A 21,995-nucleotide genomic window follows, 5' to 3' on the forward strand; every position below is an offset into this window, starting at 1 on the left:
TAATGTAATGTGTCAACGTGGCTGGGCTATGATTCTCAGTAGTTTGGCAGACACTATGTAATCACCTTCCATTTCGTGATCCGATGTGAGCAGCCAATCAGTTGAAAGGGGAGTAACCTTGGGGGCGTGACTTGCCTCTAGTATATAAATGGATGTTCTGGCAAAGCTCAGTCTCTCTCTCAACCCTGCACTCTTCTCGTCAGCTGGCCTCTGACTCTTGGGACGTAAGCCTGAGAAGTCTCTGGCCTGCTGCCTGACCTGCAGATTTTGGATCGACTAACCCCTGTTACCCCCGCAGGCCAGCAGAGGCCTCCAGCCTGCTGCCTGACCTGTAGATTTTGGGTTCGTCACCCCCTGCAATCGCATGAGCCAGTAGAGGTCTTCAACCTGTCACCTGACCCATGGGTTTGGGACTTGCTGGCCCTCATGATCGTATGAACCATTTCACCACAATTGCTTGAGCCATTTCCTTGACGTAATTTCTTTTTATATATATATTCATATGTGCTTCGCTGGTTTTGCTCTTCTAGAGAACCCAGACTAAGATGCAGATTAAGACTGGAAACAACCCAAATGCTCACCTGCAAAGTGGTAGAGAATCAAATTTGATCTATCCATACAATAGATATACTGCTCAGCAATAACAAGAAATGAGTAACTAATATATACAGCAACATGAGTGAATCTCAAAAACGTTATGATGAGCAATATGAAACTCTAGAAAAGACCAATCTAACCTATATTTATGGGAAGAAAATGAATGGTTTCCTGGGATCAGGGATGGGGAGGGGTGGTAGACTGGGAAGGGACACTAGGAAACTCTTTAGAGTAATGGAAATGTGGTTACATGAGGGTATAAATTTGTCAAAACATACCAAACTGTACATTTAAAAAGGGTACATTTTGTTGAATGTAAATTATACCTCAACAAAGTAGATTTTTTAAGATCCTAACCCCCTCCCCCTCCAAATTACTATAATTATCAATCTTAGAGGAAATACAACCAGAATGTTCCTTAGAAATGAGAATGGAGAGGCTTTGTCTCACTTACTTTAGACATGTCATCAGAAAAGACTAATCACCAGAAAAGGTCATCATGTTTGATAAAGTAGAGGGTCGTTGAAAATGAGGGAAATCCTCAATGAGGTGGATTGACACAACGGACTCAATAATGGACTCAAACATACCAACGATTATGAAGATGGCGCAGGACCGGGCACGGTCTCTTTATGTTATACGTAAGGTTGTCAGGAGTTACGACAACCGTGTGATTATCCCAGCAGAGGGCTTAGCACTGTGGGGTGGGCGGTGAGTGCTTGGGAAGTGGCTCTTGAACAGATGAATAACCCTGTGGCTCAGGAGTCACCCAGGGGGGATTTCTGGGGACCATGAGGAGCCTGACAGTTAACCCCCAGTTGACATCAGTAACCTTCAGAAGCTGCTGTTCATCTTAAGTTAATGTCTTCGCTAATGATTTTAATGTTGAGTGGAAACACCATGTTTGCGCTAATCCCTTATGACAGGCTGAACTTTCATGAGACTTGAGGAAAGGAGGAGGAAGGGTGCCCTGAAGACTGGTTCTGTTTCCCACTAGGGCAGAGAGGGCATCTGGTTTTCACCCTTCTTTCCCTTTCACAGCTCTTTCCTTGGTGTCTTCCTTGACCACCATTATTGACTGTTTCCAAATCAGGGAGAATGTATCCAGCTATCCATTGGCTCAGGTCACAGGTCCACCTGGAGACTTCAGGGGAATGTAACAAGGAGCCAGGTCCACCCCCACCCCCAAACCCCACCCAGTGCACTTGAATGTCAGCAACATGGTGTAAGACAATGGTTCTTACAGTGTTTGGATTTGGGGCACACCTTCTAATGCTGAACTTGTTGGTGGAGCACTTGAAGAAACAAAAGAACTCAAAACAACATTGAAGTCAGTAATAAAAACCAAACAGAAAAACAAACCCGTTGCCGTGGAAAAACTGCCCCGTAAGGTTTCCAAGGAGCAGCTGGTGGATTCGAACCAAGTCTCCGAGCCAAGTTCTTAACAACTGAGCCATCAGGGCTCCAAAGTCAGTAAGCACATCTTCATTTCAGTGTCCACTGCCCGTCTGTCAGTTTGTTGTACTGTGGTGGCTTGTGTGTTGCTGTGATGCTCAAAGATGTGCCACCAGCATTTCTAATATCAGCAGGGTCACCCCTGGTAGACAGATTTCATGGAAACTTCCAGACTGAGACTAGGAAGAAAAGCCTGGTGAGGTACTTCCAAAAATTAGCCAATGGAAACCTTATGGATCACAACAGAACATTGTCCAATATGGTGCTGGAAGATGAGTCCCCTAGGTTGGAAGGCACTCAAAATACACAGGGTGGAGAGTGCTCGGGAGGCCGCCATGGGCCTGCCACTGCCCTGTTAGGCATCTGCATGATTGTGACATCTTTGTCTGGGTTTGAATCCTGGCTTGCCCATGTGCTTGCTATGAAACTTTGGCAAGTCACTCAACTTCTCTGCTCCTCACGGCTCCATTTGGAAATTGGGCACCCAAAACCCAAACAAAACCCGTTGCCGTCAAGTCAATTCCAACCCATAGTGACCCTAAAGGACAAGGTAGAACTGTCCCATATGGTTTCCAAAGAGCACCTGGGGGATTCAAACTGCCAACCTTTTGGTTAGCAGCCACAGCTGTTAACCACTATGCCGCCAGGGCAACGTTGCCCTTATATCAAGAGGTGGTGAGAGGATGAAATAATAAAACGTGCCTACAGCCTCTGGAACAGTGCCTGCAGCGCACCAAGTGCTTAGTGAAGGCACGTGTGTGTGTTGGGGGGCGGGGGCGGGTAATTAATCCTTACCAACCAAAAACCAAACCTGCTGCCGTCGAGTTGATTCCGACTCATGGCAACCCTGTAGGACAGAGTAGAACTGCCCCATAGTGTGTCCACCTTTTGGTTAGCAGCTGAGCTCTTAACTGCTGCACCACCAGCGCTATGACCTTTTGGAAGCAGATTGCCAGGCCTTTCTTCCAAAGTGCCTCTGGGTGAGCTCGAACCTCCAACTTTTCCATTAGGAGTTGAGTGCTTAACAATTTGCACCACCCGAGGGCCCTATCTAGGCCTCAGTTAACAGGCTACAGAGCCCTTACCACCTGGTCCAGCGTCATCTCCTGCAGCACCCCACGGCCCACCCCCAGACCCGCCCCCTGTCAGCTCCCCAAGGTGCCTGGCCGTGTCCTCCTTTGCCCTTTTGCTCCTTTGCTCAGCCAGGTTCTCCTTGCATTCTAGACTCAGGAAGGCTGGGATACCTCTTGGATACCTCTTCCTCCAGGAAGCCTTCCTTGTCCCCAGTTCTGGGGGAGGCGCCTCTTCTGTGTTCCCATGGACACCAGGGGTGACCCTGTGAGGTCACTCATCGCAGACCATTGGTATTCTCAGTTGCCTCTTCTCTCTCCCAACAGACAGTGAGTTCTGGCAGGCAAGGGTCACTCTTGTATCATCTCTGCCTTCTGCCCTCTCAGCCCAGTGCTGGCCCCCAGGGGGAGCTCAGAACAGCCTGCTGAATAAATGAATGAACAACTTAGTGCAGAAGTGAGCCCTACAGTGTACAAGAGCCTGTGAAGCTCCCCTCAGTCCCAGATCCTCCTGCAGCAAGATCTGCTTGACTTTGGCACAGAAGGGCAGAGGAGGGAGGGCCCCCACTCTGAGTTCTCAGCTGCTCCCCCATGCACCAAGCTCTCTCTTGTCTCTGAGCCCAGGCTGAGCCTCTCCCTGGATCTCCTGTCCCTCCCTTCCCCACTTGGCTGACACTGGCTCAGTCTTCAGGGGTGATAGCAGGCTCCTCCAGAGAGTCTTCCCTGGCTCTCTCTAGGCTGAATTAGATGCCCTCCTGGGGTACCCCTGTATCCTGACACACACCCCTAACAAAGCGCTGGGAATGCTACACGCTAATCATCAGCAATCGAGTCTGCTGCTTCCTAAACGTCCTTCTGCACTGAGCACCAACCCACCCACCCTCCTGCCAGACAAGTGGCTTGTTTTTGTTGTTAGGTGCCATCGAGTGAGCCCCAGCTCATGGCGATCCCTTGCAGAAAAGGAAAAAATGCTGCCCAGGCCTGTGCCATCCCCATGATCGGTTACAGATACAACCGTTGTGGTCCACGGGGTTTTCACTGGCTGATTTTCAGAAGCAGACCACCAGGCCTTTCTTCCTCCTCCATTTTAGTCTGGAAGCTCTGTTGAAACCTGTTTAGCATCATAGCAACACGCAAGCCTCAAGCCTCCGCTGACAGATGGGCAGTGGCTGCACGTGAAGTGCGTTTGTCCAGGAATTGAACACAGGTCTCCCACACGGAAGGTGGCAATCCTACCACTCAACCATCCATGTCCCACTACACAAGTGGCAGCCCCTCCAAAAATACTTATTGAAGTGAATTAACTTAGTGCACCCTGGCGGCATAGTGGCTAAGTACTACGGCTGCTAACCAAGAGGTCGGCAGTTCAAATCCACCAGGCACGCCTTGGAAACTCTATGGGGCAGTTCTACTCTGTCCTATAGGGTGGCTATGAGTCGGAATCAACTCGACGGCAGTGGGTTTAGTTTTGGTTCTGGTATACCTTGTCAAAAGAGCAAGGGTAGAAATATGGGGGTTTGCATAGTAATAGTGATAGCTAAGAGAACATTTTTTAAATAAAATAATGCCTATAAAAACATCTCACATTACCGGCTGCAGAGTAATCCCTCAACCAATACGAGCTGTTCATTTATCTACCACTTGCTGTATGCAGGTCACTATGAGTCGGAATCGACTTGATGGCAGTGGGTTTTTGGTTTTTTGGTATGCAGGGGACTCTACTAAACTTATTGGGGTAACATCACATTTAATCCTCACATCTGTAACGCATTCTGACTCAGAGATCCTATGGGACAGAGTAGAACTGCCCCTAGGACTTCCAGGGTTTGTAAGCAGATGGAACGACTTAGGAGTAATCATCCCCATTTTATGGAAGCAGAAACTGGGGCTCAGAGGTGTAAAGGGACCTGTCCAAGGTCACACAGATGGATGGAGGTGGAGCTGGGGTGAGGGCCCAGGTCCTCCAGATAAACCGGTGCTTCCTCACCTGCTCTCCTTGCTGTTCCCTTGCAGGACCATGCCACCTGGATCCCTTACCTGAGCATCGTTTGCATCCTGGCCATCATCGCCTCCTTCTGCAGCAGCCCAGGTAAGGCATCTCCCTTTCCTCGCGGCTGGCCCGGGGGCTCACGGGACCACCAAATGAAAGGGTTCTTGTTGTGCAGATGCGGAGCCTGGGGGCCAGGAAGGGCCGAGGCCTGAGTGGGAGGTGGGCTTCCGATATTCCCTTTGGTCCTGTTTCAGTGCAGTTGACTCTCTGCCTTCCAGCCCTCAGAGGGTAGGTGATGTGAGTAGATGGTCATATTTAGCAATATGACAGTGATGATAACAGTGAACACTTGTGAGGCTACGAGGCAGCTACTGCACTAGTTTGTGATGAGTCAAAGACCAGGTTATACTCTGCCCTCTGAAAAGTTACAGTGTAGTGTGGAAAAGCTAATAATAGTAACAGTTGCTGCCATGTTACCGGTTGCCTATTGCCACCAAGTCAGCTCTGACCCCTGGCAGCCCCATGGGTGCAGAGTGGAACTGCTCCACAGGGTTTTCAAGGCTGCGACCTGTAGAGGCAGATCGCCAGGACTCTCTTCTGAGGCGTCTCTGAGGGAGTCTGAACCACCAACCTCTTGGTTAGTAGCCGAGAGCTTAACCGTTTATACCACCCAGGGACCCCTAGTGATGTTCGTAGCATCTAAGATTTACTGAGCACTGATTATGCGTCATACTGGGCATTAACTCATTCAAGACTCATGAACTGGGGGTGACCTGCCTGGAGGTCACATGGCAAGTGGGTAGTGGAGCCTCCCCTACCCAGGCTTCTAATCACCATGTTACATGGTGCCTCTGGAGTGTGAAGTCTGGAATATTCTGAATCCCAACCTAGGTGTTGTTCTCCACCCAGGACTCACCTCTAGCCCAGGTTCTGCTGTTTCCTAGCTGTGTGTCAACGGGAAAGTCTGCTCCTCTTTTGGACCTCAGTTTCCTCATCTATAAAATGTTGAGGATAGAATGTGACGTTTCCTGGCTTCATGTTTGTGTTTAGTAGGGTCTCCCCATCAGAGGCCGAGGTGTGTGGGGCTGAGAGGTGGGTGCAGTGTACACGGTCTGGCACAGAGTGCAGGTCTCTCCTTCAGATGATACTTGCAGTTCTTTTTGGTTTTGGTTTCACGTTGATGAAAACCACACTAAGTTTCTATATCAGAACAAACAGAACCAAACTGCCGATTCTTCCTCTGTATTGCTGACTTTCATGGGCCACCATGTTCCATGTTCTGTCACATTTGTGACAGATGAAAAACCTTTATTCCCATCCAGGACGTCAGGATGTTGTATTGAGATGCTGGCGGTGTAATGATATGGGGGGGGGGGGGCATGGTGAGGGGGCACAGGAACATGCATGTGCACACACACACACCAAGGTGTGATTGTGGTCAGAATGGCCGGAGGAAGAAGAATGGCCCTTCCCAGGTGGAATAACAAATTAACAGGAGGATGAGCCAGGAGAGCATATTTGCAGCTGACAATAGAGTCAAGGAACCAAAAGGTGTTGAGCTCTATAGGCCTCTGCATTGCCAGCTCCAAGGGCAACATTCACATCATGTCCATGTGATCACTGCCCCTGCACAGCCAATGGCCCTGTGCTAAACCTGGGAAATAATAGTGGATTGAATTGTGTCCTCCAAAACGATATGTCCAAGTCCTAACCCACAGTACGGTGAATGTGACTTTCTTTGGAAATAAGACCTTTGCAGATGTAATTATGTTAAGGATCTTGAGATGAGGTCATCCTGGATTTAGGGTGAATCCTAAATCCAATGACTGGTGTCTATACACAAAAGGAGAGACCTACCAAGTGGCTGAACAATCTCAATCTTTGGTCCAGGTTTAACATACTCAGTCTCTTTAAAAAGATATGCAGGATATACTTATTTTATTTGTGAAACGTCTCCCTTTTATACCCTAATAATTACTAACATTTTCCAGAGGGCTATCCCCATAACTATAAATTCCAAGTTGACCATTCAAAAAAAAAAAAAACCAAACTTATTGTCATCAAGTCAATTCCAACTCGTAGCAACCCTGTAGGGCAGAGTAGAACTATCCCAGTAGGTTTTCTAGGCTGCAGTCTTTACGGGAGAGGATCTCTAGCTCTTTTCTCCCATGGAGCCTCTGGATGGGTTTGAACCACCAACTTTTCAGTTAGCAGTCAAACGCTTAATCATTACACAACCAAAAAAAAACCCCAAAAAGCCAAACCCGTTGCTGTCAAGTCAATTCCAACGCATTGCAAACCTATAGGACAAGTAGAACTTACCCTTAGGGTTTCCAAGGGTGTAATCCTTATGGAAGCAGGCTGCTACATCTTTCTCCCACAGAGCAGCTAGTGGGTTCGAACCACCAACCTTTTGGTTAGCAGCTGAACACTTTAACCATCGCGCCAGCAAGGCTCCTAAACTGACCATAAGCAACGTAAGCAGAACGGGCATAGCCTACTTCAAGCATTCCATACATGTGGGCTCTCTCTTATCTTTCCGGTAGTAAATACCACCATGAGGTTAGATCAGCATGTTTTCAAGGCACCAGGCCATTTTTTTCTTTCTTTCTTTTTTTCTCACTGCCTGCTAACCCTTTCTTTCCCAAATTAACCTTATTCCCATTTTACAGATGAGGAACCAAAGTAAAGATTATTAAGTAATACAACCAAAGTCCTACACGTCAGAGGCAAATGCTAGATCTGAATCTACACCATCTTTGTTTTAGGACCTGAGACCTTAACTCTTAAACCTACAAGTGGTTGATGCTCGTTAGCTGTTGGCTAACTTGAGTGGAATTAGGCCTATTTTGCCTGTTGTTGTCGTTTTTAGGTGCCATCAAGTCAGATCCGACTCATAGCAAACAGAATGAAACATTGCCTGGCCCTGTACCATCCTCACAATCCTTGTAATGCTTGAGCCCATTGTTGCAGCCACTGTTTGTCAATCCATCTAGTCGAGGGCCTTCCTCTTTTTCACTGACCCTCTACTTTACCAAGCATGATGTCCTTCTCCAGAGACTGACCCCTCCTGATAATATGTCCAAAGCATGTGGGACATAGCCTCACTGTCCTTGCTTCTAAGGAGCACTCTGGTTGTACTTCTTTCAAGACAGATTTGTCCATTTGTCCATGGTATATTCAATATTCTTCTCCAATGCCACAATTCAAAGGTGTCAATTCTTCTTCAGTCTTCCTTATTCATTGTCCAGCTGTCACATGCATATGAGGTGATTGAAAACACCATGGTTTGGGTCAGGCACATCTTAGTCCTCAAGGTGATGTCTTCCTTTTCAACACTTTAAAGAGGTCTTTTGCAGCAGATTTACCCAATGCAATACATCATCTGATTTCTTGACTGCTGCTTCCATGGATCCAAGTAAAATGAAATCCTTGGCAACCTCAGACTTTTCTCCATTTATCATGATGTGGCTTATTGGTCCAGTTGTGAGGATTTTTGTTTTCTTTATGTTGAGGTGTAATCCATACTGAACACTGTGGCCTTTGATCTTCATCAGTAAATGCTTCAAGCCCTCTTCACTTTCGGCAAGCAAGATTGAGTCATCTGCATAACGCCGATTGTTAATGAGTCTTCCTCCAATCCTGATGCCCCGTTCTTCATATAGTCCAGCGTCTCAGATTACTTGCTCAGCATACAGGTTGAAATGATACAACCCTAATACACACCTTTCCTGACTTTAAACCACTCAGTATCCCCTTGTTCTCTTCGAACAACTGCTTCTTGAGCCATATACAGGTTCCTTATGAGCACGATTAAGTGTTCTAGAATTCCCATTCTTCACAATGTTATCCATAACTTGTTATGATCCACACAGTCAAATGCCTTTGCATAGTCAATAAAACACAGGTAAACATCTTTCTGGAATTCTCTGCTTTCAGCCAGTATCCATCTGACATCAGCAATGATATCCCTCATTCCACGTCCTCTTCTGAATCTGGCTTGAATTTCTGGCAGTCCTCTGTCAATCAATGTACTGTCTGTCAGTTTGTCGTACTGTGGGGCTTGTGTGTTGCTGTGATGCTGGAAGCTATGCCACTGGTATTCAAACACCAACAAGGTCACCCATGGCAGGTAGGCTTCAGCTGAGCTTCCAGAATAAGACAGACTAGGAGGAAGGACCCAGTGGTCTACTTCTGAAAAGTATTAGCCATGAATAGCAGTGGAACACTGTCTGATATAGTGCTGGAAGATGAGCCCCCCAGGTTGGAAGGCACACAAAAGATGACTGGGGAAGAGCTGCCTCCTCAAAATAGAGTCGACTTTAATGACGTGGATGGAGTAAAGCTTTTGGGACCTTCATTTGCTGATGTGGCACGACTCAAAATGAGAAGAAACAGCTGCAAACGTACATTAATAACGGGAACGTGGAATGTACAAAGCGTGAATCTAGGAAAATTGGAAATCGTCAAAAGTGAAATGGAACATATAAACATTGATATCCTAGGCATTAGTCAGCTGAAATAGACTGGTATTGGTCATTTTGAATTGAACAAACATATGGTCTACTATGCTGGGAATGACAACTTGAAAAGGGATGATATCACATTCATTGTCAAAAAGAACATTTCAAGATCTATCCTGAAGTACAACGCTGTCAGTGATAGGATAATATCCATACGCCTACAAGGACAACCAGTTAATACGACTATTATTCAAATTTATGCACCAACCACTAAGGCCAAAGATGAAGAAATAGAAGATTTTTTATCAACTTCTGCCGTTTGAAATTGATTGAACATGCAATCAGGATGCATTGATAATTACTGGTGATTGGAATACAAAAGTTGGAAACGAAGAAGGATCAGTAGTTGGAAAGTACAGCCTTGGTGATAGAAACAATGCTGGAGATGCGTGATTGAAATTTGCAAGACCAATGACTTCTTTATCGCAAATACCTTTTTTCAACAACAAAAACGGCAGCTATATACATGGACCTTGCTAGATGGAATACACAGGAGTCAAATCAGCTACATCGTGGAAAGAGATGATGGAAAAGCTCAGTATTATCAGTCAGAATGAGGCCGGAGCAGACTGCAAAACAGACCATCAGTTGCTCATATACAAGTTCAAGTTGAAACTGAAGATAATTAGAACAACTCCAAGGGTGCCAAAGTACGACCTTGAATTTATCCCACCTGAATTTAGAGACCATCTCAAGAGTAGATTTGACACATTGAACATGAATAACCAAAGACCAGACTAGTTGTAGAATGACATCAAGGACGTCATACGTGAAAGTAAAGAGATCATTAATAAAGGCGGGAAAGAAAGAAAACACCAAAATGGATGTCAGAAGAGACTCTGAAACTTGCTTTTAAACATCGAGTAGCTAAAGCAACAGGAAGAAATGGTGAAGTAAAAGAGCTGAACAGAAGATTTCAAAAGGCAGCTCGAGAAGACAAAGTATTACAATGACATGTGCAAAGACCTGGAGTTAGAAAACCAAAAGGAAAGAACACGCTCAGCATTTCTCAAGCTGAAAGGATTGAAGAAAAAGTTCAAGCCCCGAGTTGCGATACTGAAGGATTCTACAGGGAAAATATTAAATGACACGGGAAGCATCAAAAGAAGATGGAAGGAATACACAGTCACTATACCAAAAAGAATTGGTCAACGTTCAACCACTTCAGAAGGTATCATATGACCAGGAACCGATGGTACTGAAGGAAGAAGTCCAAGCTGCACTGAAGCTATTGGTGAAAAACTTGCCTCCGGGAATTGATGGAATACCAACTGAGATCTTTCAACAAGCAGATGCAGCACTGGAACTGCTCGCTCGTCTATGCCAAGAAATTTGGAAGACAGCTGCCTGGCCAACCAACCGGGAGATCCATGTTTATGCCTATTCCCAAGAAAGGTAATCCAACTGATGTGGAAATTATTGAACAATATCATTAATATCATTTTCCCTGGGGGGGTGCAAATGGTTAAGCAGTCAACTACTAGCCTACAGGTTGGCAGTTCAAACCCACCTAGAGGTACCTAAGAGGACAGGCCTGGTGATCTGCTTCCAAAAGGTCACAGCCTTGAAAACCCTATGGAGCAGTTCTACTCTGCACACATGGGGTCGCCATAAGCCGGAATCGACTTGACAGCAACTAACAATAACAAAAGGCCAGAAGTTGATTTGCAAGGTTAAAAACTATTCAGAGGAAGCATGACCTATATGGAGAATTTGGGTTAAGAGGAGGAAGCTTTATTTTTATCTTCCCAGGTTGGGGTCAATCTTGACCATCATAAATCAGCCCTGTTTGTGTCTGCATGGAATGAAATAATTTTGTCACTTGTATCTAGTTGTCAGATCCCCTGGCCGGAGATGAGTTAAAAGTGTTTTGATTTTCATGGTTATCAGCATTTCTGCTTCAGGTATTAACACGTAAGCGAGGAGCAGTCTCCCGTCTCTGTCTCTTAGACTCACAGACACCTAAATCATAGCACTTAGTGTCGACATGAAGACTGTGCTGACACCCGCAGAGCTTCACGAGGGATTGAGGCAGAGCGATTTCAGAGCTGCAGGGGACCTCGGAGGTCATTTGGCAGATGGGGAAACATTCCAGGGGGCTGAAATGCATTCGATTGAAAGCATCCCAAGCTTGGAAAAGAACAGAAAGGCTTCCTAATCCAGTCACTCACTGGCAACTGGAATCCTATCTATGATTTCCCTACCAAGAAGTATTCCAGCTCTGGCTTGATTGCTTCCACTGACAGGGAACTCATTACCTTATGAAGCTTTCAATTCTGTGGTCCACAGGCTAACTAACTACTACCCATGGGCCAAATCTGGCCATGGCTTGCTTTTATACAGCCCAGGAGCTAAGAATGATTTTTACACTTTTTAAAGATTATAAAAAACAAAACAAAGAATGAAGAAGAATGTATGGCAAAGACCATATGTGGCCCACAAAGCCTAAAATGTTTACTGTCTGGTCCTTTACGACCCTGCATAGTTGCTATGAGTTGGAATCGATTCGATGGCAGTGGGTTTGGATGTTTGTTTTTTATTGTTCCCCAGTTCTGGCAGTGGAAGATTTTTAAGCATAAACTTGATGGGTCAGATGCGCAGTGTGAAAAATCAAACTGGAAGGCAACTGGGTGCAGGATGGGCATACCAGAGGCAGTGACACCAGCCAGGGGGTGCAGAAAATGAGGACCCGGACGAGGACAGTTACCTGGGGAAGGCCATCTGCCTCCTCCCCCTCCCACAAGGAGGCCCATGGTCACCACCTCTGTGATAGGTGCAGGTCACTGAGGGATGTCCACATTTCCCAGTGTGACTTCAGAGCTCCTCAGGCCACCTTCATCTGTAGCAGCTCTTCTGCCAGGCAGAACAATAACCAAAACACCTAACCAGGTGCAGGCGAGGTGATTCCGACCCACGGTGACCCCATGTGTGCAGCGTAGAACTGCTCTATAGGGTTTTCAAGGCTGTGACCTTTCAGAAGAAGATCACCAAGCCTTCCTTTCAAGGCACCTCTGGGTGGACTTGAACTGCCAACCTTTTGGTTAGCAGCCAAGTGCTTAACCATTCGTGCTATCCAGGGGCCACCAGAGAGAGCAATAAATGTTGGCATTGTATCTCACCGGAAGGGTTGGCCTCTTTATCCCCCCACCCAACATCTCCTCCCCCTTCAACCTCCCACCCCACCCCACCTCCACTTACACAGAGAAGCCAAAAGGTCTTTGCTGACTCAGACCACAAAGCTTTGCCTTTTGGGCTTTTCCCAAGTCCTCACCTACTTGCCCTGATATTGATTCCACCCCCAGTGTTTGAACCCTGTTATGGATTGAATTGTGTCCCCTCAAAATACGTCCTGGACTCCTGACCCCTATACATGTAGATCTAATCCTATTTGAAAATAGGATTTCCTTTGTTATATTAATAAGGCCACAACAGTGTAGGGTGTGCCCTAAACCTAATCATTTCTGGGTTATAGAGCAGCCTAGACACAGACAAGCAAGCACAAACTGGAGAAGACAGATACCACGTGAAGATCTCCAAGAAACGGAGGAAGGCCTGGGCTGGCTACAGGAGCTGAAGGAGATAAGGACCTCCCCGACAGCCAACAAAGAGAGCACCTTTCCCTAGAGCTGGTGCCCTGAATTCAGATTTCTAGACAACTAAACTGTGAGAAAATAAATCTCTGTTGTTTAAAGTCACCCACTTGTGGTATTTCTATTACAATAGCACTAAGAAGCTAAGACAGACCCCCTGCTTTCTTGTGATTGCCAAGCAAGGAAGGTTTCCAGGACTTGGGGTGCTGAGCTCCCCATCACATCTGGAGGACTTCCTAACGGCGAGGCCATCTGCCCTTATCAAGCCCAGATCCTGTTGGCCCCAGCCCTCTGCTTTCCAAACCTCCGTGTTCACCCAGCAGCTGGGGCTCACTGCTGGTGACTACTTGGAGCCACAAGATTGGTCAGAGATACAGCAGGTCTGTGGGTTTTGAAGCTTCACTTAAACTCACATTGACAGTTGCTCAGCTTAAGACCCTGGGGGCATTACTTGTCTAAGGGAGGCTGCCACTGGACTGTGAAATCATCTCGTATCCTTCCAAGTGAGCGGGGAGGAGTAATCACCCTGGGAGGGGTACTTGGAGATTGGAGACTTAGACACTAAAAGACTCCTCATTTGGGGGAGCTGTTCAAGCTTGAAAGAGTAGGATTGCCCGCCCAGGAGAGGAGCCGAGAGTTTGCCTGAGGCAGCTTCTGTGGCGAGCAGATAAATTAAAGGAGACTTGCCAGGAAGTTGAAATTAGGTGAAAGGAAAAAAAAAACACACACAAGGAAGATGGTTTCCTACCACATATTCTATATGTGTGCACAACCCCAAGGCAGCAGCAGAGAAGTGTGATAAATGAGGCACAGTAAAAGGGCTTTGACTTTGAAGAAAACGTCATCAACAAAGCACATCAATTCCATTTTAAAAAATACTATTAAGCACTGGCTGTGTGACCAAAGACCACAAGTATGGACTACACCTTCACACAAAGAGAACAAAACTCCTCACAACTGGACCAAAAAGCAACATCATGATAAACAGAGAAAAGATTAAAGTTGTCAAGGATTTCATTTTACTTGGATCTACAATCAATACCCACGGAAGCAGCAGTCAAGAAATCAAACAACATATTGCACTGGGCAAATGTGCTGCAAAAGACCTCTTTAAAGTGTTAAAAAGAAAAGATGTCACTTTGAGGACTAAGGTGTACCTGATCAAGCCATGGTGTTTTCAATTGTCTCATATGCCTATGAAAGCTAGACAATGAATAAGGAAGACCAAAGAAGAATTGATGCCTTTGAATTATGGTACTGGTGAAGAATATCGAACAAATCTGTCTTGGAAGAGGTACAGCCAGAATGCTCCTTGGAAGCAAGGAGGGAGAGATTTCATCTCATGTACTTTGGACACATTATCAGGAGGGACCAGTCCCTGGAGAAGGGCATCATGCTTGGTAAAGTGGAGCGTCATCGAAAAAGAGCAAGACCTTCAACAAGATGGATTGACACAGTGTCTGCAGTGATAGGCTCGGGCATAACAACAACTGTGAAGATGGCACAGGACCGGGTGGTGTCCATTTGTTTTATGTAGGGTTTCTATGAGTTGGTAGCAACTGGACACCACCTAACAACAACATGTGCCCTACAGAAGGTCAGGAAAACCCAATGAGATGGATCAACAAAATAGGCACAATGGGCTCAAACATATCAACGATCATGAAAATGGTGCAGGACCAGGAAACATTTCATTCTGTGTATACACAGGGTCGCCATGAGTTTGAGCCATCTCAACTGCAACTAACAATAACAATAAAATTGTCCCAGTACTAAGTTAAGCAGATTAAGGAGGTGTGGCTTAGTGGCTAAGCAGTACAACTACGAACCAAAGGTCGGCAGTTGGAACCCACCGGCTGCTCCTTGGAAACCCTATGGGGCAGTTCTACTCTACTATAAGGTCACTTAAGATGTTTACCTGTGTCTTATTGACTAAGCTAAGACGTTTGACTGTGTGAATCATAACAAATTATGGATAACACTGCAGAGAATGAGAATTCCAGAACACTTAATTGTGCTCATAAGGAATCTGTACATGGCTCAAGAGGCAGTCATTCGAACAGAACAAGGGGATACTGCGTGGTTTAAAGTCAGGAAAGGTGTGTGTCAGGGTTGTATCCTTTCACCGTACCTATTCAGTCTGTATGCTGAGCAGATAATCCAAGAAGCTGGACTATATGAAGAAGAACGGGGCTTCAGGATTAGAGGAAGACTCATTAACGACCCGTGTTATGCAGATGACACAACAACCTTGCTTGCTGAAAGAGGACTTGAAGCACTTAGTGATGAAGATCAAAGACCACAACATTCTGTATGGATTACACTTCAACATAAAGAAAACAAAAATCCTCACAACTGGACCAATAAGCGACATCATGGTGAATGGAAAAAAGATTGAAGTTGTCAAGGATTTCATTTTACTTGGGTCCACAATCAACGCCCATAGAAGCAGCAGTCGAGAAATCAAAAGACACATTGTATTGGGCAAAATGGCTGCAAAAGACCTCTTTAAAGTGTTGAAAAGCAAAGATGTCACCTTAAGGACTAAGGTGCACCTGTCCCAAGCCATGGTGCTTTCAATTGCCTCATATGCATGTGAAAGCTGGACAATGAATAAGGAAGACCAAAAAAGAATTCATGCCTTTGAATTGTGGTGTTGGCGAAGAATGTTGAATATACTATGGACTGCAAGAAGAATGAAGAAATCTGTCTTGGAAGAAGTACAGGCGGAATGCTCCTTAGAAGCAAGGATGGCAAGAATACATCTCACATACTGTGGGCATGTTATAAGGAAGGACCAGTCCCTGGAGAAAGAAAGCATGCTTGGTAAAGTAGAAAAAAAAAGTAGAGGGTCAGTGAAAAAGAGGAAGACCCTTAAGGAGATGGACTGACCTAATGGCTGCCATGATGGGTGAAGCATAACAATTGTGAGGATGGTGCAGGACCAGGCAGTGTTTTGTTCTGTTGTACATAGGGTCGCTATGAGTCAGAACCAACTCAACGGCCCCGTAGAGGGTCAGCAAAAACCAAGGAAACCCTCAATGAGATGGATCAACAAAATGGGCACAACAATGGACTCAAACATATCAATAATCATGAAGATGGTGCAGGACCAGGCAACATTTCTTTCTGTTATACATAAGGTTGCCACGAGCTGGAGCCATGGAAACTGCAAGTAAAAATAACAGTAAAATTTGTCCAGTACTAAATTAAGCAGATTAAGGGAGGATGGTTTAGTGGTTAAGTGTTATGACTGCTAACCAAAAGGAGTTTAAATCCACCAGCCAATCCTTGGAAACCCTGTGGAGCAGTTCTACTTTCCTATAAGGTTGCTATGAGTCAGAATCAACTTGATGGCATCACATTTGGTTTTTTGGTATGTTCCAGTGAGAAGAACAAATGTACTCAATTTCTACCCAACAAGATGGGGTGCGGTCACTGCTACATCCCATCACAAAAGTATATATTATGATCTGAGAGCTCTAGGAGGAGCGGGCCACTCTGAAGGAGGATATACTGATACTGAGAGCTTACTTAGCACAGTGCCTGGCTTGAAGAAGGTTGTTGTTAATTGCCATCTAGCCAGCTCCAACTCATGGTGACCTATCTATAATGGAACAAAACATCGCCCAGTACTATTCCATCTTCATGATCATTGGTATGTTTGAGCCCATTGTTGCAATCCATCTCACAGAGGGTTTCCCTCGTTTTTGCTGACCCTCTACTTTACCAAACATGATGTCCTTTTCTAGTGATTGATCTTTCCTGATGACATGTTCAAAGTAAGAAAGTTTAAGTCTTGCCACCCTCACTTCTATGGAACATTCTGGCTGTATTTCTTCAAAGACTGATTTGTTCATTCTTCTGAAAGCCTATAGTATGTTCAGTATTCTTCGCCAACACCACACTTCCAAGGCATCAATTATTCTTCTGTCTTCCTTTCTCATTTTCAAATTTTTGCATACCTATGAAGCAAGTGAAAGGACCGTGCCTTGGGTCAGGTGCACCTTAGACATTGAAGTGACATCTTTGCTGTTTAAAACTTTAAAGACGTTTTTGAAGCAGATTTGCCCAATGTAATACATCATTTGATTTCTTGTCTGCTGCTTCCAAGGATGTTGATTGTTGATCCAAGTAGAATGAAATCAATTGACAACTTCAGGGAACACCTACCTGTCACACTGATTTAATCTAGGGAGACCATCCAGACTGCAAACATGTCAGGGGATCTTTACGATCAGCCTCTGCTTGCCAAGCCATACCCTTGTCTACAGCCACATGGAGCCACACATGGTGGCCCCATTGCCCCAGAGGCTCACACGTGCTGACCCCCACCTAAAATGCCCCCTTTACCTACCTGTTTAAGGAATGGCTTCTTTAAAAAGTCAGATCGTGCTGAATCTGTAATCTTTAGAACCAGACAGCCCCTGGCCTGTACCCACAGCCCTGTGGACTTGCTGCTAGGGTAGCCTTCCTCAGCCCATATGGCAATGGACCAAATGGACTTGGTTAGCTCGTTTCTCCTAATATCTTGGAGTGCTTCCAGGGCAGGGACCATGCTCCCACCCCTTCTGTATCTCACACATCAAACGCAGAGCCGGACAATGATTATAATTTTCATCCATTCATTAGAAACATACTCATTGAATCCATTTCGAGTTGTCTAGTGAAAATGAAATGGGAACATCTCACAAACCTAGACCCTGGGCACAGGGAGATAAAGTGTGGACAAGGCAAATAGTGTCTCTGCCCCCACGGAGGAACATGGCAGGGTTATGTGTCTGCTGTCCTTGTTAGCTGCTGCTGAGTCACCCCGACTCATGGTGGCCCATCTGTGCACAACAGAACAAAACACCGCCTGGTCCAGCACCATCCCCCTGAATGACTGCAGATTGATAGCGTTTTCATTGGTTGATTTTTTGGACGTAGATTGCCAGGCCTTTTTTCCTAGTCTGTCTGGAAGGTCCACGGAAGCCTGCTTAGCATCACAGGAACACACAAGCCTCCACTGGCAGACGGGTGGCGGCTGCGCCTGAGGCACACTGTTCGGGAATCAAACCTCAGTCGCCCACGTGGAAGGCGAGGATTCTACCACCGAACCACCAGCACCCCCGCCCAGAGCTTAGGTGGGAGTCAAATCAAGCGACTCCTTTCCCCCTCAGAATCTACGAAATTGTGTACAGAAGAATTACAAGTAAATCAATTTCTAACTTTCCTGACCAAGCAGAAATTATTGGGTAGAAAAAAATCAGTATATAAGCATTAAGATAATTAAAGCTATAAATTAAGAAACATATCCTGACGCCAAATTGGTGCATGGTCATAATTTTTGAAAAGTTGATCTAATAAAAATAAAATGGGAATGTCTTAGAAACCCAGAACCAAAAAAAAAAAAAAAAAACCCAGCAGTCATTGCCCAGGAAGCAGCCCTGTTTCTAACCTGTATTTCTACGGAAGAGATTTAACCCCATCCTTGCTGGTGCGAATTCTTAGCAGCTCCCACGTATCCTCCACACCCACTTCCAGACAGGATTTTGGGAAAGGGCTTTATGAGCTGACCTTTCTAAAACTACCTGGTAAACTCTAAAATATAAATTTGAAATTGGGTCAGGTTCCAGCAGGTACAGTCAGCTGGGACTTAAAAGGAAACTTCACGCAGGGACTATTTTAGAGATGGAAGCCCTGGGTGGTGCAAATGGCTAACGCCACTGGCTGCTAACCGAAAGGCTGGAAGTTCAAGTCCACCCAGAAGTACCGTGGAAGAAAGGCCTGGCAATCTACTTCTGAAAAATCAGTCGCTGAAGACCCTACGGAGCACAGCTCTACTTGGACACACACGTGGGTTGCCATGAGTCAGAGTCGACTGACAGCATCTGGTTTGGGGGAAAGGGTAAGGGAGCCAGCCAAGGGGATGAAAGCACCCAGACTAGCAACAGTGGGAAGCCGCTATCATCCTGGTTAGAGGCGGGCCGTGGGGAAGGGGTTGCCGCCGCCTCAAGAAGCCAGGAGAGAGGCATGGAACTGATTCTCCTTCAGAACCTCTAGAAGGACCAACCCTGCCGACTCCTTGATTTCAGGCTTTTAGCCTCCAGAACCGTGAGTGAAAAAACATCTGTTGTTTTAAGCCTAGTTTGTGGCAGTTTGCTACAGCAGACAGAGGCAACTAATACAAACACTAAGGTGGCAGGAAAACATTTTTTCACCCCAAGGCAGCTGCAGGCAGGCAAGCAGATTTGAAATGAGAGCTACCCACAGACTAACACCACCCGTATGTCAGTTTGTCGTACTGCGGGGGCTTGCATGTTGCTGTGACACTGGATGCTATGCCACTGGTATTTCAAATGCCAGCAGAGCCACCCATGGCGGACAGATTCCAGCAGATCTTCTAGTCTAAGAAGACTAGGAAGAAAGACCTGGCAATCTACTTCTGAAAATTAGCCAATGAAAACCTTATGGCTAGCAATGGGATGTTGCTGCATGATCAACAATCATGAAGATGGCGCAGGACCAGGCAATGTTTTGTTCTGTTATACATAAGGTCACTAAGGGTTGGAGCCAACCTGACGGCACCTAACAACAGAGATATGTTTGCCAAGGAGACAGCCCAAGAAGACCAAGGGGGATTTTTAAATCAACAATACCATCAATCTTATGTTGAGCACTTATTCAACACTATGTACTTTATCACAATTCTATCTGATCCTTCAATCGACATCCCTACAAGAGAAATACCCTATCCCCAAGGAGGACACCGAGGCTCCAGAGCAGCCCTGCCTTGCGCACGTCACACAGCCCTTAGGTGGCCCACCCAGGATTTGAACCTGTGTCTGCCCAACTCTGCAGCCTCACCTTTCCTGTCATACTCCCTTGCGTTTTTCCGAATATTCAGTTTTCCTTTCTGTTGTTGTTAGTTGCCATCAAGTCGATTCCTACCCATGGGGACCCCATGCCTGAAGGGTAAACTGCTCCATAGGGTTTTCAAGCCTGTGACCTTTGGGAAGCAGATTGCCAGGCCTGTCTTCGGGGTGCCTCTGGGTGGGTTTGAACCGCCAACCTCTCAGCTAGTAATCCAGCCCTTAACAGTTTGTTGTTGTTGTTGGGTGCCATCAAGTTGGTTCAGACTCATAGTGACCCTACGCACAACAGAATGAAACACTGCCCCGTCCTGCACCATCCTCACAACCATTGGTATGCTTGAGCCCATTGTTACAGCCACTGTGTCAATCCATTTTGTAGAGGGTCTTCCTCTTTTTGGCTGACCCTCCACTTTACCAAGCATGATATCCTTCTCCAGGGTCTGAGCCCTCCTGATAGCATTTCCAAAGTATGTGAGATGAAGTCTCTCCATCCTTGCTTCTAAGGAGCATTCTGGTTGTACTTCTTCCGAGATAGATTTGTTCATTCTTTTGGCAGTCCGTGGTATATCCAATATTCTTCTCCAACACCACAATTCAAAGGCATCAATTCTTCTTTGGTCTTACTAGTTCATCGTCCAGCTTTTGCAGGTACATGAGGCGATTAGAAACACCATGGCTTGGGTCAAGCGCACCTTAGTCCTCAAGGTAACATCTTTGCCTTTCAACACTTTGAAGAGGTTTTTTGCAGCAGATTTGCCCAATGCAATGAGTCTTTTGATTTCTTGACTGCTGATTCCATGGCTGTTGATTGTGGATTCAAGTAAAATGAAATCCTTTGCAACTTCAATCTTTTCTGCTTATTGTGATGTTGCTTATTGGTCTAGTTGTGAGGATTTTTGTTTTCTTTATGTTGAGGTGCAATCCATACTGAAGGCTGTAGTCTTTGATTTTCATCAGTCAGTTCTTCAAGGCCTCTTCACTTTCAGCAAGGAAGGTTGTGTCATCTGCATAACACGGGTTGTTAGTGGTTTTCCTCCAATCCTGATGCCTCGCCATCTTCGTATAGTCCAGCTTTTCGAATTATTTGCTCAGCATACATGTTGAATAGATATGGTGAAAGGATACAACCCTGACACACATCTTTCCTGACTTTAAACTGTGCAGTATCCCCTTGTTCTTTTAGAATGTCTGCCTCTTGATCTGGAAACACTGGTGGCATAGTGCTTAAGTGCTATGGCTGCTAACCTAAGGGTTGGTGGTTCGAATCTGCCAGGTGCTTCTTGGAAACTCTATGGGGCAGCTCTATTCTGTCCTATAGGGTCACTATGAGTCGGAATCGACTAGACGGCACTGGCTTTGGTTTTGGTTTTTGGCCTCTTGATCTATGTACTGATTCCTCATGAACACAATTTAAGTATTCTGGAATTCTCATTGTTCGCAATGTTATCCATAATTTGTTATGATTCACACAGTTGAATGCCTTTGCATAGTCAATAAAACACAGGTAAACATCTTTCTGGTATTTTCTGCTTTCAGCCAGGTTCCATCAGACATCAGCAATGATATCCCTGGTTCTGTTAAGCAGCAATGATGTGAAACCAGGAATGTCTTTGATGCTTTTACAGTTTACGTAACCCAAAACAAAAAAACTCATTGCCATCTAGTCAATTCCAACTCATAGTGACCCTACAGTACAGAGTAAAGCTGCCCCATAAGGTTTCCAAGCTGTAATTTTTCTGAAAGCAGACTGCCACATCTTTCTCCCATGGTGTGGCTGGTGGGTTGGAACCGCTGGCATCTTGGTTAGCCAAGTGTTTTAACCACTGTGCCACTAGGGCTCCTTTTGAGCCACCCGGGGACTCCTATAAATTTTCTGCTTATCTTTCTTTGCACAGCCTAAGGCAAAGTGAATT

The 21,995-nt window shown here is 45.7% G+C and overlaps 1 protein-coding gene across 1 annotated transcript in view; it reads left to right on the forward strand.

Annotated features, from left to right (window-relative positions):
* The window catches only part of SLC2A9 (solute carrier family 2 member 9), a 262,289-nt gene that overhangs the window by 191,218 nt on the left and 49,076 nt on the right, over window positions 1–21,995 (forward strand). The window contains 1 exon segment of the mRNA XM_064286323.1: window positions 5,136–5,211. Within this exon segment, the coding sequence (XP_064142393.1) occupies window positions 5,136–5,211 (76 nt within the window).

Source organism: Loxodonta africana, chromosome 5, assembly GCF_030014295.1.
Source record: "Loxodonta africana isolate mLoxAfr1 chromosome 5, mLoxAfr1.hap2, whole genome shotgun sequence".
Classification (NCBI taxonomy): Eukaryota; Metazoa; Chordata; class Mammalia; order Proboscidea; family Elephantidae; genus Loxodonta; species Loxodonta africana.